Genomic DNA, 13,008 nt, shown 5'->3' with positions numbered 1-13,008 from the left:
AACTTCCTTTTAGTTTCTAAAGAGCTGTGAAGGAGAAAAAAAATAAGGTAAAGAAATATTCTCAGGTAAGTAACAGAAGAATCAAAGAAAGCACCTACTGAAATTTTACTAACTTGAAAAAAAATTTTTACTGGAGTATAGCTGACTTACAATGTTATGTTACTTTCTGCTATACAGCAAAGTGAGTCAGTTATACATATATATATCTATGCACTCTTTTTAAAAAATTTTTCCCATATAGGTCATTACAGAGTACTGAGTAGAGTTCCCTGTGCTATACAGTAGGTCCTTATTAGTTATCTATTTTATAAATAGTAGTGTGTATATGTCAATCTCAATCTCCCATTTATCTCTGCCCACCCGCAATCTCTTAAACATTTTCACAAAGGCGCTAATGATCTTTCTATTAAAATTTGTTACTTGTAAGGACACTTTGCCTCTTATCACTAAGCCTTTCAGTTACTTGTTCTGTTCAATACCTTCTGAAGGCATCAAGAGTCAAGTTTTGACTACACATGCATGATTCCAAGAAAAGAAAATCAGCATCAGAAATGTATGAGTCCACAAACCACTGCTATCAAAAGTGTGGTCTGTATCACTGAGTCACTTTGCTGTACAGCAGAACTGAACACAACACTGTAAATCGACTATACTTCAGTAAAAAAAAAGAGAGAGAAAAGTGTTGTCAGCAAAATGAAGTGTCAGCATCATCCCACATGTGTTACTAATGTAGAACCACCAAGACCAACCCCAGACCTAGTGAATCAGAAGTAAATGTCAAGGGACTTCCCTGGTGGTCCAGTGGTTAAGAATCTGCCTACCAATGCGGGACACAGGTTCAACCCCTGGTCAGGGAACTAAGATTCCCACATGCCGTGGGACCACTAAGCCCATGCATGCTTGAGCCTCCATTCTGCAACTATGTAGCTTGCACCACAACTAGTGAAAAGCCCTCGCTCTACAACACAAGATCCTGCGTGCAGCAATGAAGATCCCATATGCCGCAACTACGACCTTACACAGCTAAATAAATATTTTTGTAAAAAGGAAGGAAAATAAAGTAAATGTCAACAAGACTGACAGCTGACCTCTTAGCAGCAAAGCGTAACTCTAGAGACAGTGTATGGAGAGCTTGAACGTGTTAAGAGACAGTAATGGTCAACCAAGCATTGCTTCCCCAATGGCTCAGAGGGTGAAGAATCAAGTCTGCAATGCAGGAGACCGGGGTCTGATCCCTGGGTTGAGAAGATTCCCCTGGTGGAAGAAAGGGCGACCCACTCCAGTATTCTTGCCTGAAAAATCCCATGGACAGAGGAACCTGGGGGGCTACAGTCCCAAGGGTCACAAAGAGTTGGACACAACTGAACGACTAAGCACAGACACAAGGACTGAGATATCTCTCAAGAACTTGAGCCAAATAAAGATGTTTTCAGAGAATACCAGTATACCATCAACAGATCCTCACTGGGACCTCCCTGGCAGTCCAGTGGCTAGGACTCGGTACTCCCAATGCAGGGGGCCCGGGTTCAATCCCTGGTCAGGGAACTAGGTCCCACGTGCCTCAACTGAGAACTCGCAAGCCACAACTAAGACTTGGCACAGCAAAATAAATAAAACAGATCCTCGCTAAAGGAAATGTTTAAATATCAGACAGAAGGATAGTGATCATGAACAGCTGGTCAAGAAAATGATGGGTCATGTACTTTCCACATGTGGAGTATTAGAATGTCTATTTTTTGAATAAAAATTGTAGTAACTGCAAAAAGAAAATGATGGACAGATGTGTAAATATGTGGGTAACTCGAAGCGAACATCGATTGTATAGGTCAGTGTCTTGGGAAGCTTTAAAAAGAAAAGACACTAAAATACAAGAAATGACAAGTTAAAGGACATATACTGTTCAGAAGAAAGACAAAGATATTATTAAGTCTAGACTTTTGATAAGTGCATATATTAAATTTCTTGAGTGAACGACTATAGCCATAGAAATAAAAAACAGCAGATAGCCAAAAACTGCTTAACACAATTACGTTCCAATATTTGTGATTACTAATTAACAAACATTCATTACTGGCAATTTCCTCTTACTAGACCCTAGTTTCCATGTCAGCAAGGTTGGGTTGGGTCTATTTTGAATCATATTGTATTGCCAGCAGCTCACACAGTTCCTAACAAACGGGAAGTTCTCAAAAGCTGTTAAAAGAGGAGGAATGAAGGGAAGAAAATAACTGGATACCCATCAACATTCCTTCTAGGCTTAAATTTTCTACAATTATTTTGAGATGGGAAGAAGGAAATGGCAACCCATTCCAGTACTCTTGCCTGGAAAATTCCATGGACTGAGGAGCCTGGTGGGCTACAGTTCATGGAGTCACGAAGAGTCAGACATGACTGGGTGACTTCACTTTCATTTTCTTTGAGATGAGAAACCCTTATCCATAAGCACAGTTATGGTTTCCAGATCCATTAGCTAGCTGCATCTGATGTCTTACACAGATGACTACAGGTGCTTTCATACTAAAAATGCTACCACGGGCCCTCATTTTATCTTTAAATAAATTTTCGACAAGCAATTAAAAACTCCATTGATGCAGCAGACCTTAGGAAAGATATACTGGCATTTGAATACTACTTGGTTTTATCAGTAGTTGCAACCATTTTATGACTTGCTTAAATTGCTTTGTGATACTTTTTAATGATTATTTGCAATTATTTATTGTTAGAATTATTAACTGGATTGTAGCCTGCCAGACTCCTCTGTCCACGGAATTCTCCAGGCAAGAAAACTGGAGCGGATTGCCATTTCCATCTTCAGGGGAACTTCCCGATCCACTAATCGAACCCAGGTCTCCCACACTGCAGGCAGATTCTTGACCATCTGAGCCACCAGGAAAGCCCAACAAGTACTGGTTTGTATATTGGAATTAAAGCCTCCGATAATTAGTACCAGTTGCCCAACAGGCAACGGGATCAGAGCAATAAGACTATTGTTAGGAGTCATATCAGATTAGTAGATACCCCTGGAATCTGTTCTCCCCTTCCTTCACAATAACAGGAGTATCTGGATATGTAAATTCCCAGCTGAAGATACCATCTCCCTGCCTCCCATGCAGCTAAGTCCTTTGCCTCGTTTTGGGCTACTGGGATATGAGTGTGTCACAGAATCCACATCTTGGTGCAAAACTCACGCTAACCACTTTGCTACGTTCAATTCAGTTGCTCAGTCGTGTCTGACTTTTTGCGACCCCATGGACTGCAGCATGCCAGGCCTCCCTGTCCATCATCGACTCCCAGAGCTTACTCAAACTCATGCCCATCGAGTCGGTGATGCCATCCAACCATCTCATCCTCTCTCATCCCCTTCTCCTCCCGTCCTCTATCCTTCCCAGCATTAGGGTCTTTTCAAATGAGTCAGTTCTTCGCATCAGGTGGCCAAAGTATTGGAGTTTCAGCTTCAGCATCAGTTCTTCCAATGAATATTCAAGCCTTTTTATGTTACGTTAACTGTATCTCAAGTGGGACCCAGAGAAACTGATATTAATAAACTATTTCTTGGTTGTCTTGCCTTTAAAATGTTCTGGATGAACATCCATCATAATATTAGACACAGGTTCGATCTCTGGTCAGGGGAAGAGCCCACAGGCTGAGGGACAACTAAGCCAATGAGCCACAACTCCTGAGCCAACGCACTGCAGCTACTGAAGCCAGCACACCCTCGAGCCTGGGCTGGGCAACTACAGAAGCCACGGTAATGAGAAGCCCACGGACCACAACTAGAGAAAGCCCGTGTGCAGCAGCGAAGAGCCAGTGCAGCCATAAATAATAAATAGAAATAATTTTTTAAAACTTTTTAAAAATGGTAGTAAATACCACTGAAATCTTCACCAGACAATATTTCATAAAACTTCCCTCGATCCTTTTTATTTGTGGGTGGGGAAGTCTGTATTTTTTTTAAAGGGACTCATTAGACATCTCTTGAAAACCCAGTATCCATTTCTGTCCCAAATCTGTTTGACTCCTAATTCAGATGGAGAGAAGCAAGATGGCAAGATAGACTTGTATCATTAACTAACCAATGAGAGTTCCCATTCATATAATTTGCATCATTAGCAAATGAGAAACTTCTGGTGGGAAGACCTGACATAGCAGCATCTCCCATCTGGAAGGCTGCCCGCACCCTGCCTTGTCACCTGGCCATCTAAAACAGCTGGCCCTTTCCACCTTCCTTAAAAACTGCTTTCACCTTCTCACCCCTGTTAATAATTCTTCAGTGCCTCTCACTATCTACAGAATAAAATCCATACCCTTACCTTAGAATTTCAGTCTTTCACAATCTAATATAGTCAGGAAAACAGGAGGTAGTAAGAATTACCGACGTATTATGAGTTAGTCCCTATTTTGCCCTGGACTTATGGTCCAAGTTATAGAATCTGACAGCTGGAAAGAAACTGTTCATCTAAACGGAGCATATCACCACCTTTCAAGCCTGACCCCAGGGTTGCTTTGAGGTCTAAACAGGAACAAATGTGAAAGTCTTCTGAAAACTATGTATCAATCACTCTACAATTGCAAGATGTCGGTTTTACTGTCCAGTACTACTATCCAGACAGAAATCAATAGTTATTGCACCAGGACTTCTAAGGATACAAAAAGAACCCACCAGGCTTGGGTACACAAGCAAGCTGTGACTTTCAAAGTGAACTAGTTGGTTATTTGACAGGCCAGGTCATAAAGCCAATGAGACCAGCTACTCTGAGCTCTTTTATCCTTTATAATCTGATATATGGCCAGCTCCCCAAAGAATAGTGTCTGGCACAAAGAGGCATTCAGTATGTATTTGCTGAAGACTAACCTAAAATACACTTCGAGAATGATAAAAAGGCCAGTATGCCCAAAGGAGGACCCATGCTAGGTGTCAATGACAGATTCTTCCAACTATCAGCACTACTTTTTAAAACATACTAAGAAAATTATCTGATAAGATGAAAGGAATTACAAAGGAAAAAGTATACTTGAGGGTGTTAGGAGCAATGCAAGTCCTGATGGCAAAATATATTCCATAAGAAATGCAGGCTTTACATTAAAAAGAATGAAATAATGCCATTTGCAGCAACATGGATGGCCCTAGAGATTGTCACACTGGGTGAGGTTAAGATAGAAAAGGAGAACTATCATATGACGTCCCTTATACATGGAATCTAAAAAGAAGTGTTCTGTAACTTACTTACAAAACAGAAAGAAACTCACAGACTTAGAGAAGGAACTTATGGTTGCTGGGGGGAAGGACTGGGGGCAGGAATAGTTAGGGAGTTTGGGACGGACATGCAGACACTGCTATGTTTAAAATGGAAAACAAACAAGGACCTACTGTAGAGCCCAGGGAACCCTGCTCAGTGCTGTGTCAGCTTGAATGGCAGGGGAGTTTGGGGGAGAATGGATACATGTATACGTACGGCCGAGTCCCTTTGCTGTCCACCTGAACTGTCACAACATTTTTTTGCTTATCAGCTATACCCTGATACAAAATAAAGAGTTAAAAAAAAAAATGTGGCCTTTAGCATAAGGAATACAGCAGGGATTTATTTTTGTTCATTATTGTTCTCCAAACCTTCTTTCTTCCTCCTCCCAGTAACAGCCTCCGGATGTCTCAACCCTCTGCTGTCACACTGATATTTTAAATTAATCCCACCCCACCCCCCACTCACATCCCTTCTAACCAATAGTTCAAGGGAAGCATATCCCAGATCTAAATTCATCAGTATATTCTAGTCACATAACCATGGACTGTTTGGTTCAGGACTGTACAGATAAATTTATCAAATCTGAATGAATCTCAGGACTCACAGCTTAAGTACTGGCTGGCATATATGGCAGGTATTTGTATCCTAAAGGAAGGTAATCTGAGGGATGGGAGAGAGGAGGGAAAGGGACGTGGTGAAATGCACCACACTGGTTAATTGTGTAAGGTGACTTCAGCGGACGAGAAACAGATGCGTCATGAAACACACACATTTCCTGGAGGTAGTGAGCCCACATTTTTTAGGAGTAGGATAACAAGCCCGTATTTGTGTTTGAGAAAAATACCTCTGGAAATTGCATATGCAACAGACTGGGGGAAAAAATGGATTATTGATGGCAAGGCTAGAAGCAGAGAGACCAGTTATGATTCTATTGTAATAGTTAACTGAGAGCTAATGAGAGCCTATGAGAGAAGTGGTAGCAAGAATCAGAACAGGACAGAACAAGGCACTCAGGAAGTTGGGGGAAAAAAATCAATATAACATGGAGATGGAATAAAGGAAGAGATCCTGATGGCAAGGGGGAACAGAGGCTATCCGAGGAATCTGAGACAGGGGTCGAAGGAGACTAGCGTGGGCAAATCTGAGTCTGGGCAAATTTGGGAAAGTTAATGGATTCAGGCTTAAAATATTAAGTTTTGTTGAAGAGAGGAAATCCTAGAAGCCCACATAGCAAGCATTCTGCCTCAAGTATTCCTTTCAAATCACGATCCCTCCGGAAACCAAGGCAAATCAGTCCTCATTCGGTGAGGATAGCTATGCATCTGACTTGTTTTTCTAAAAAAAGTTTGTAGCTATTAAAGGTGATGGGAGAAATCAACTTTTTTCTTAGGTTTAATGATTAAACTGCCTTTCTAAGTAAATAACAGCCTCCACCTCACATTGTAGTACACAAAACACAAAAGCTCTACAAAAACAAAACTAAACCAGATGGAAACAGAAAAGCTAAAGCCATAAAGCTTACGAAAGAAAATGTAAGAGAGTATCTTTACAATTTCAGGGTAGGCAAAGAAAGTACTAACACAGAAAGTACTAACCATAAAAGAAAAAAGGCGAATTGAACTTAACTGAAGTTAAAAACTCCAGTTCATCAAAATAGACTATTAAGAAAATCAGTGGGCAAGCCACGCTGAGAGAATATATTCACAAAGAATATATTTAACAAAGGACTGGTATCCAAAATACAGAGTTCTCACAAATCCGTAGGATTAAAAAAAAAAAGATAAAACTCAGTTTTTAAAAAAATGTGCAATCAACACAAAGGAAGATATATAGTTGGCCAAGAAGCAAAGATAAGCTGTTTCATGTCATCAGTCTCATAGGGGAATTCAAACCCAAGTCACCAATAGCTACTACTACGCACCCAGTGAACTTTATACCCTGTTGACTGGAGTGTAAAAATGGTAATCCGGAAAATGCCTGGCAGTTTCTTATCAAGTAAAAACACACAACGACCAGGAACCCCACTGGAAGGTATTTATTCAAGAGAAACAAAAACAGATGTCCACAAAGTCTTTTTTTGCAAGACTGTTCAGAGCAGATTTATCCATAATAGCCCCAAACTGGAAAAACCCAAATGTCTATCATCTGGCAAGTGGATAAACAGATTGTGGTATATTCTTACAACAAAGTAATACTCAGCAATAATAAGGCACAAATATTGACACACTCCAAAACCATGAATGAATGTAAAATTCATTATGCTAAGTTAAAGAAACCCAACACAAAAGAACACCTACAATATAATTCCATTGATATGAATAGGCAAAACACCTATGGGGTGGAGGTGTCTATGGAGGGGATATACTGAGAAGTGGCACGAGGGAACTTTCTGGGAATGTTCTCTAAGGGTGTGGGTTACAAAGGTGCATACATTGGTCATGTCAACGAACTGCACACTTAACACCTGTGATTGTCACCATATGTAAAGTATGCTTCAATTTTTAAAGGGAAAAAAATAAAAGAAAGTAAATGAAAAGTGATCGCTAATACAAATACCTGAAATCAATATGCTTTTTTTAAAAACTGGACTCAAGGAAACCTTTATCATTTCAAAGCAAAAACAAAACACACAACTTTTAAAAGGTAAAATTGTGGGAACAGCACAGACCAATACATCACTCAGACCACAAGCTGTGAATCACTTAACCTCTTCACCTTGATTTTCCTCTATAAAATGGGAATTAAAAAAAAATCTACCAGGAATATGTAAAAATTAAGCTTCTGCAAAGCACTGTAGAGAAAAATGTTGCCTGCCATTCCAGTTCTACCAGGATCAAGCCATTAGCCACTGCAGTCACCCAGACTCTGGGACCGGGGGAATTCAAGAGAGAGAGAGAGACAGGAAGCGGTCTGTGTTTTGGACACCTGCCCCAAGACAATGCAGATCCATACCTGAGAAATTTCAACTTTCCCAGATTCTTGCATCTTCCCATACTTAGAAAATGATACATAAAATCATTAACCTGATTTGCCTGTTCTGTGATGAACACTCATCTTAGGATTTCAACTACAGATTTTCTCACAGCAAAAAGATTCATGTGTTCTGGCTCTTCCCTCAGGTCTTCACAAGTCTCTCAGAGCTTTCTGAGAGGTTGTTCCCCTGGGCTATTTTATACAGAGTAAGACACTGAATAAACTCAACTCCTAGCCCTTACGTAGTTCACTCTGGTTTTTTTAAATCAAGGAATCCAGGGCATTCTCTGGAGACCCAGTGATGAGGACTCCGCGAAGCCACAGCGGGAGGCCAAAAAAGGATTGCTATCAACAGTACAGCGGACTTCCTCGGTGGCTCAACAGTAAAAGAATCCGCCGGCAATGCAGGAGACGCAGGTTCCATCCCTGGGTCGGAAAGATCCCCTGGAGAAGGAAATGGCAACCCACTCCAGTACTACTGCCCGGAAAATTCCATGGACTGAGGAGACTGGTAGGCTACAGTCCATGGGGTCGCAGAGTCGGACACGACTGAGCAACTTCACTTTCTTTCATTCCATCCAGATGACTGGTGGAAAAAGAAAGAGATGCCTTGTTCTTTAGCTCCTTCATCTTAAAAATGTATGTGTAAATCGAAGTTTTGGATAACCAAATTATATGTAAAAGGATGAGGGAAACTCACTAGTTTAAAAAAAGGTTAAATTGTTTTGAGAAAAGCTAAAGACTTATAAAGATGACCTGTAGCAGATTTCCCAAACATTGTGTTTGTGCTAAGTCGTTTCAGTCGTATCCAACAATCAGTGACCCTGGTGGACTGTAGCCCACCAGGCTCCTCTGTCTAGGATATCTCCCAGCAAGAATTACTGGAGTGATTTGCCCCTTCTGCCACCAGGGGATCTTTCCCATCCAGGGACCGAACCAGTTTCTCGTCTCCTGCATTGGAAGCCGGGTCCTTTACCACTAGCGCCACCTGGGAATCCCCAAAGTGGCTTGCTTATTCACATCTGCTGTAAAGCTTTCTCATTATTTTTCAAAAAGCCATCTTTCCAAATGCTAAAACCTGCATACCAATAACTGCTTTCCCCAAAGAGCACACTCAAGCTGTGGACAAAGCATGCAGAGTCCTCTCCTTTTATCACGCTAATGTGTCCTACTGGATTACAGCCAACAACAGGGCTCAAGTAGATTTATCTTTCCTGTAGATCACGTAGTCCATTTGCCTAATGCAGTGCCCTAGATTTTACAAACTACATTCATAGATTTACTTGCAAGCCTGCAGATTTCAACATCTTCAAGGAGGACACAAGACATGTGGATAAAATTGTCTGTCTTGATCATCAATAAAAGCACTATTTCGAGACCACCCACTATTTTTCGGTGTAACTTTAAATTTCCGGGTTTTTTTTTTTTTTTTTTTTTTGCTTTCAGTAAAACCAGGGTAGAGCCAATACCCAGATGTTCTCTCTGCATTCAAGCTGCACAGTAAAAACCCACATATACTAAAGATCTGTCTGAAAGCTTTTAAGGCCAAATATTTCTATTGTGTGGCCTGTGATAGGCACTGACTAAAGGAAACTTGAAACTATAAATAGCACAGAGAACATCATATGGGGGGAGAGGGGTGTTTTGCTTACAATGGCACCACAGACGAGTTCACAATTCGACTTAGGTCCGTGTTATATCCAAACACTGAATTATGAACCGACCAAAACACTCTGATGACTAAGATCAGAATGTACCACACCACTAAAAAGTTCTATATGCCATCTTACTACCACGTCTAAGGTGTTTCTTCGTGCTGCAGAGGCATTCAGCGCCAAGAGGCTCGGGCTTAACTCTCCATCATAATGGAGCAGAAATCACGATGCAGCGGAACCCGACTCGGGTGCTGGTGCAGTCTTGGGTGGGAGGCACCAATCAACCTGGAGCTGGTACAGGGCACGACTCCATCAGGTTGCCTCACTAGCGCCTGATAATCACTGCTCCCCAGACAAATAAAGAGCTCCAACCTAGAAACAAACTAACAGACCAGATGGGCCTTCGGGGTCGGCTAAGAAAGTGGGGATCACCTGCAAATCGGGGGTTTGGGGGGAGGTAAGTGGGTGCAAAATGGCTGTCCAGGGCCGACTGAAACGCAGTGAATCACAAGGCAAGCCCCTCCTAGGGTAAGGGCTTTACAACAAACGTGTGGGTAGGGCACCTCCATCCCCAGCCATTCCCACTCGGGATGCGAAGACGCGCGGGAGATCCGGCAGCAAATCCGCGAGCACCTGCGGGGGGGGGGGCAGCAAGAGGTGCCGGCTCACTGCCTCGACAGCTCTCCCGACCCGTCGAAAGCACAAAGCCCAGCGGACACGGAGAAGAAAGGAAAGGCGGACACGTGCTCCGCAGGCGAGAATCGGGGTGCCGGGAGGGAGTTCGCAGACCACCAAAGCGCACTTTCGCCGGAAACCGCGCAGCTCCGGGAGGCCCAGCCGGTTCCCGGCGGAGGGCTTCGGGGCGCCCCCTTGCTCAGCGCGACCCCAGCCCACGCGCACCGCCCCCCGAAACCCTCCCCACCCCGAACACCGGGCCCTGACCGCATCCCTGCCACAGGATGTTAAGCCCGGAGGTGGGGGGGTGGTTGGGGGGGGGGCGCATCGTGGAGCCGCCGGCCCAGAGAATTAAGTTTCTAATAATATAACTTTAGGCGGATTAACGCTGGCTTCGCCCAACCCCGAGGGCCGCAGCCAGTACCCATGAGGGGGTGTGAAAAGTGAGGCGGGGTCCCGGGGGGTCCCGGGGCGCCCGCGCTCCTCCCGGGAAGGTGCGCGCCCCTCACCCCCACCCCGGGGGGTTTCGCCCAGGCCGGTCGCGCTCACCAGGTACCAGACGCCGAGCAGGATGGTGCCGGTGCGGACATGGCAGCAGAGGCAGCAGCTGTTGGAGTAGAACCGCGTCCAGGGGGCCACCATCTTCATCGCTCGGGCCGCGGGCGCAGTGGCCCGACTCTGCGCCCAAGTTCGCAGAAGCTTCGGCCGTCGGTCCGGCGCGCCGCGCGGCTGTCGCCAGCCCTCCTCTCCCCGGCTACCCTCGCTCCCTCTTCCCGGCCCCCGTCCGCCGCCCACCGGCCCCGGGCCCCGCGCCTCTCCCAGCGAAGAGCTCGCAGCTGGAACCTCAGCCGGACCCTGCGCTCCGAGGGCTGCGGGGAAAGGGGGCGGGGCCGGGGCCAGGGAGAGGGGGCGGGGAAGGGGCGGGGTCGACCGGGCGCCCGCGGACCACGTGACGGGCTCCGGGGCCCTGTGACGTCACCGCGGGCTCCGGCCGGCTGTCGGCCCTCCCGCCCCGGGGAACAGAAATCAATCAACCCTCAGCCCTGGCAGTCCCTGAGTCGGCCCCTGGTGGAGTTCCGGGCCTCCCCTCTTTTGTTTGGTCATTCGTGTAACTCCACCACCGGTTCCAGATTCTTTTACAGTCTAGTTGGTGGTGGGGTTTTTTTTCTCCTTCCACTTGTATCTTGCAGATATTCTATAGGTTCGGTGCCATCACCGTTATCTTGCAGACTGGCTGGAGGAGGGAAACGGTAGGGGTGATTCCGGCCAACTGCAGTCCTTTGAACCGCTGCTGAAGCCGCCCAGAGCAGTCTGTCTCTGCTTCCCAGCTCAATCACTGTGCTACTACTCTTTTCCCAGAAAATACGATGTGTACTTGCTGTGCTTCAGGTAGCGTTTTTAAGTCGTGACTGCAGCTCTAAAGAAACAGTCATCAAGCCGAGTACTGCCACAAGGTCTCTGTGTAAGAGTATAAGGTAAGGAGTCCAGGAAAAAAAAAAAGAGAGAACCAGCCATGGCTTTCTTGGCATAAGAGAAGCCTTTTTTGGCCTAAGCCATTTTGTGATCTAAGACTGACCCCAGTGCTTGTCCTTGAACAGGCCTCAGCAAGAAAGGTCTTAAGGGAACACAAGAAAAGACTGTTAAGGGGCAAGAGAAGTAACAATAGCAAAGATAACAAATCAGGTGTGAAGACTCCCAGGTGTGTTTCAGTGGTAACCATTAAGCTGACTCACTTTCTTGAACTGTTTTGCAGAATTTACACCCCTTCCAGTGTGCAACCATCCTCTGAGGCAGGAGTCCCCAACACCCCCCACCCCTCATTAGGTACGGGACCACACAGCATGCGGTGAGCAGTTGTCTTCCACGAAACTGGTCCTTGGTGCCAAAAATGTTGGGGACCACTGCTCTAAGGGATGATGTTGTCGACCTTTTCTGACCCTCATGACTTCAATCAACTTAAGTTTGGACTCTGATCACTCAAACCCCTTCATGAATACATAACCTATAACCTTAGCTTAAAACTTACCAGGTTTTGCTCTTAGACACTGCTTGGGGAAGATCCCCAGTGTTCTCCTTACTTGCTGCAAGTAATAAATCCTTTCTTCTCACAATCCTTATTTTGGTTCTATCATTTGGCTTCACACCCATCAAGAGGTGAACCCAGTTTTTTTGGGTAGCATGTGAGACCCAACACAGAGTTGAGATACTCTTAGGACTCCAGTTTGCAGTTACTTCCTCCCATCTAGTGTTTGGTCTGGAAGTGATCTTGGAGAGAGAGTGGTCCTGAAGAGAGATCTTAGTTTCCTCTCCAGGAATTGAATCTGAGTCGCCTGAATGAAAATCAGGAAACCTAGCTACCAGACCACGCAGGACTAGAGGCTAGAAGCAAAGTGGCCCTCGATCCTTTCCACGTTTGAAAGCAAGAAAGTTTCAAGGAGGCAAAAACTGTAAAAAACAGTTACAAA

The 13,008-nt window shown here is 44.7% G+C and overlaps 1 protein-coding gene and 1 long non-coding RNA gene across 2 annotated transcripts in view; one reads left to right on the top strand and one right to left on the bottom strand.

Annotated features, from left to right (window-relative positions):
• The window catches only part of LAPTM4B (lysosomal protein transmembrane 4 beta), a 62,796-nt gene extending 51,380 nt beyond the window's left edge, over nucleotides 1-11,416 (bottom strand). The window contains exon 1 of the mRNA XM_081505193.1: nucleotides 11,093-11,416. Coding sequence (XP_081361319.1) covers nucleotides 11,093-11,191 — 99 coding nt within the window. The 5' untranslated portion in view covers nucleotides 11,192-11,416. The remainder of the gene's footprint in view (nucleotides 1-11,092) is intronic.
• Nucleotides 11,417-11,423: 7 nt separating this feature from the next.
• Nucleotides 11,424-12,554, top strand: LOC145511624 (uncharacterized). The gene is made up of 3 exons (XR_014058009.1): nucleotides 11,424-11,793; nucleotides 11,903-12,018; nucleotides 12,297-12,554. It is a non-coding gene; the product is annotated as an uncharacterized LOC145511624 (long non-coding RNA).
• The last annotated feature ends 454 nt before the right edge of the window (nucleotides 12,555-13,008 follow it).

Source organism: Giraffa tippelskirchi, chromosome 6 (genome assembly GCF_054371585.1).
Source record: "Giraffa tippelskirchi isolate mGirTip1 chromosome 6, T2T-mGirTip1v1.2.pri, whole genome shotgun sequence".
Classification (NCBI taxonomy): domain Eukaryota; kingdom Metazoa; phylum Chordata; class Mammalia; order Artiodactyla; family Giraffidae; genus Giraffa; species Giraffa tippelskirchi.
The sequence above is the reverse complement of the archived record's forward strand: the minus strand, read 5'-3'. Positions and strand labels throughout refer to the sequence as shown.